Here is a 3,589-nt window from a genome sequence, read left to right as displayed (position 1 = left end):
CGGCGCGCACAGCGTCTCCATGTCCACCAGCTCCACGTCGCCGGGCCCCGCGGCCGCCTCGGGGTCCTGGGAGTCCTGGGCAGCCCCGCCGGCCGGCGTGACGGGCTCCCCGGGCGGGCGCGGCGCAGGAGACAGGCACTGGCCGGGGCAGCGGATGGGCGAGGAGCCCTCGGAGATCATGCGGCTCACCAGGTTGCTGAGCAGCCAGGGCGAGTCCGCGTCCTCGCTGAGGTCCGGCTCCGACTCCGACCCTGACTCGTACTCGCTGTTGGTGTCGTCGGGACCCACGGGCAGGAAGGCGGGGCGGCGCGGGGGTTCGCGCGGGGGCTCCGGCTCTGAGGCGGGCGACGAGGCCTCCTCGATGGAGTTGGTGAGGTGCGAGGAGCGGCCGCTGCTGCTGCTTCCGCCGTCGCTGCTCAGCTCCAGCTCCGTCTCCGAGATGGACGAGATCATGCGCCCTAGGCGCGCGCCGCCCGCGTCCTCTGAGTCGGAGCCGGGCGAGGACAGCTCCTGGCTGCTGCGACGTCCCCCGCGGCCCCCGCTCGAGCGGCTTCTCAGGTCAGCCTCGATGCCGGGATCTGAGGAGGGCGAAGTTCCCCCTGGCGCCGGGGTTCCGCAGGCCGGTTCCCTTCGCAGTCGCAACCCAGGCGCACTGGCGACTGCGTCCCGCCGGGCCCTGTGTCCGTGGGAGGGAGTGGGCCCGGGAGCTCTGCTGGGCAGGGAGGTGGGGGTCACCCTCTCTGCACCATCCAGGCCTCTTCCAGCAGCCAGCCCATCCTCTCTCCCCTCCCCCCCCCCCACTTCACCGTGGCCCGCGGGCCCACCACCCCTCACCTCTGAGGGCCTCCGGGGCGGGTGAGCACAGCGCTGTCTCTTGCCAGGAGGCCGGAGGCACCAGGTCAAAGCCTCCGTTGTTGTTCAGGGAGTCCTGGGGTGGAGATACATGATGGCCGTCCTGAGGAGGGCCTCCAGGTCCCAGGGGGTGAGCAGGGCTGGCTGCAGAGTCCCAGATGCTATGAATCCAGGCTCAGCTCCAAGTAGCTGTGGGTCGGGGCACTCACCTGAGCCCCCAGTGTGGTCAGACGGAGGGTGGTGGGCCGGTGCTTATGGGGCTCCTCCAGAGAAGGGGAGGGGATAAGGGGACCGGGGGCAGGTGCCTCTGAGCCAGGGTCTCCTCCCTCCTGGCCTTCCTCATCTCCCTCCTCCTCCTCCTCCTCCTCTTCTTCATCCTCATCGTCCTCCTCTTCATTGTCATCGATCATCTCAAACTCCTGGAAGTCATCCTGGAAGGAGCAGATGGGGTGCGGCTGCTCCGAGCGCCCCAGGGAGAGGCTGTCCTGCAGGAGGGAGGGAGATAGCAGGGCTGGGCCAGAGAGCAGCAGTAGCCCGCAGCCCAGGTGCAGGAGAAGGGAAATCTGCGTGCATCAGTCAAAGGAGAGCCCCTTCCAGCTCACTCTGCCCCTCCATCTACAGGGTGGTGTTTTTAAAATCTGCTTAAGACACATTGGGATCACTCCAGTTCTTTGGAAGGGCCCAAAAAACTCTACAGCTGAGTGACAGGGATTCTCAGAGCAGCCCCAGCCCCGCTTTTAGACTCATCTCACTGCAGAACCCCATCACATTTGACACCAGCACTGTGTTCCCTTCACAGCATTTTAACACAGCTTACAGTTACTAGACATGGTTTTTGGTCTGTTGCAAGCCCCACCAGAGCAGGGTCACATCCATGTTGTGTACTGTTGTACCCACCCCAAAGAACAAGACCTGGGGCTCAGCGGATGTTCAGTAAATATCAAACAAACGCATAAACGGAGAGACAGCCTGCACTCTGAGGATTCACCAACTTTGCACCAACCCCAGGGCCATTGGCACAGTTAATCCCCATGCTGGCACTTCCTCTCCTCCATTCCCTCCTACCTACCCCATCTGCCTGGCTCTGCTAACCTCAGGGCATGGTTGACATTTCCTCTGGAAATTCTCCCTGATTCCTTCAGTGTGGATTGGGTTCCCTTCCCCCTAGTGGAACTTATGTCTCTGTTGGAATGCAGCCCTTGACACGTGGGCAGCCATTGTCCCTTACAAGTCTTTCTCCTCTACTAAGTTGCAGCTCCGGAGGGCAGCTATCCTGTTCCACTCCCAGCACCCAGAAGCCCCCAGTACTTGCCACATGGCGGTTGCTCAGAACTGTTCTTCAATAAATGAAAGCAGAAATGTGGAGATAGGGAGAAGGAGAAGCAAGAGATGGGGGAGAAACGATTTCAGCGGGGGGAGACATGAGAGAGACAGATGGGAGCTGCAGATGAGAGCACAGGGCTGCGGATGGGACAAGGTTGTGATGGCAGCTGCCAGGGGTTAGATCTTTCTGGGAGTGATCTGAGGACAGAGGGCACCCAAAGCAAAAGAGCACCTCCCTGCCCCGGTCTGGCCACTGATGGGGCCGGGGAGAATGCTGGGGAAGGCCTCGCATGGAGACCTGCAATGTGTTGGAATAAGAGAGGGTTGATACCAAGGAAACCTCAAGGGTTAAGTGGGGAGGAGCCATCAGAGGAGTCCCCGGTTCAAGGCTGAGCTCACACCCACCCTAAAACCCCAAGTGAATGCTAAGAAGAGCCTAATGAGTCCCTCCCTTGAGCTGGATCTGTGCCCCCAACTCTTCCCCCACCTTCTCACAGTGGTCTGAGTCGTAGCTGAGGCCCAGGCCACAGTCATCAGTGATCTCAGACAGATCTTCGTCGTCAAATTCTTCCAGGCTTATGTCCTGGGGAGGCCTGGAAAGGAGACCCAGGGTCAGAGAGCTACCAACCCTGGACTCTGCCTGGGAACTGGCCCTGAGGAGGGGCAGAGAGTGGCCTCAGCTCCTACGCCCCGTGGTCTCCACAACCCCCAGCTCCCGGAACACATCCTGCCGTCATCTTGACCCCCAAGCTCTGCTCTCCTGTGGATCCCCTCCCCATCTGAGCCAGGCCTGCCTGGAGGAGCCAACCCTGCCCCCACCCCTCCCACCCCGCCTCCCTGGAGAGCCAGCAGCCTCTCCTCCCTCCACTCGCAACTCCAGGCCCCTGGGGTCAGGGTCTTGCAGAGCACGGGAGGGGGGTTGCAACAGCGGCAGCGGCAGATGGGGAGGGGTCGCGCCTGCTCTGGGAGGAGAGTCTGGCCTGTTCGTCTCCCCCTCTCCGGCGGAGTGAGGCCTAAACCCAGAGGCCCAGCGTCCTCCCCACCCCAGTCCCTTCCCGCAGGGCCCCGGGCTTGATTTCCCCTCTCTCCCGGCCTGGCCCTATCGGCCGGGTCTGGCGGCCACCGAAAGAGGCCAAGGCCACCGGGACACGCCGCGCTGGGAGGGTGTGCCCGCATCCCGCCCGCATCCTCCCCCGCAGAGGGTCGGCCCAGGGCCTCCACCCTTGACAGGTCAGCAGTCCAGGCCGGGCGCGGCTCAGAATCCCGGCGGGTCCGGGGGTCACGGAGGCTGGGGACGCGCGGTGCAGATGGAGGGAATGGGAGCGGGGTGGGGGTGGGGCGCCCGAGCCGAGGCTCAAGGACCGCAGGGGGCTGGGGCCGGGTCCGCGCCGGCGGCGGGGCTGGGCGGCGGGGA

General features: G+C 63.8%; 2 protein-coding genes across 2 annotated transcripts in view; both read right to left on the bottom strand.

Moving 5' to 3' along the window:
* Positions 1–1,440, bottom strand: part of MAPK8IP2 (mitogen-activated protein kinase 8 interacting protein 2) — an 8,556-nt gene extending 7,116 nt beyond the window's left edge. Inside the window, 5 exon segments of the mRNA XM_017896430.1 lie at positions 2–611; positions 614–709; positions 835–928; positions 1,062–1,395; positions 1,397–1,440. Of these exon segments, the coding sequence (XP_017751919.1) occupies positions 2–611; positions 614–709; positions 835–928; positions 1,062–1,395; positions 1,397–1,425 (1,163 nt within the window). The 5' untranslated portion in view covers positions 1,426–1,440.
* Positions 1,441–2,683: 1,243 nt separating this feature from the next.
* The window catches only part of LOC108545020 (uncharacterized), a 22,520-nt gene continuing 21,614 nt past the window's right edge, over positions 2,684–3,589 (bottom strand). Inside the window, exon 4 of the mRNA XM_017896428.1 lies at positions 2,684–2,768. Within this exon, the coding sequence (XP_017751917.1) occupies positions 2,736–2,768 (33 nt within the window). The 3' untranslated portion in view covers positions 2,684–2,735. The remainder of the gene's footprint in view (positions 2,769–3,589) is intronic.

Source organism: Rhinopithecus bieti, unplaced genomic scaffold (assembly GCF_001698545.2).
Source record: "Rhinopithecus bieti isolate Rb0 unplaced genomic scaffold, ASM169854v2 scaffold_28822, whole genome shotgun sequence".
Taxonomy (NCBI): domain Eukaryota; kingdom Metazoa; phylum Chordata; class Mammalia; order Primates; family Cercopithecidae; genus Rhinopithecus; species Rhinopithecus bieti.
The sequence above is the reverse complement of the archived record's forward strand: the minus strand, read 5'-3'. Positions and strand labels throughout refer to the sequence as shown.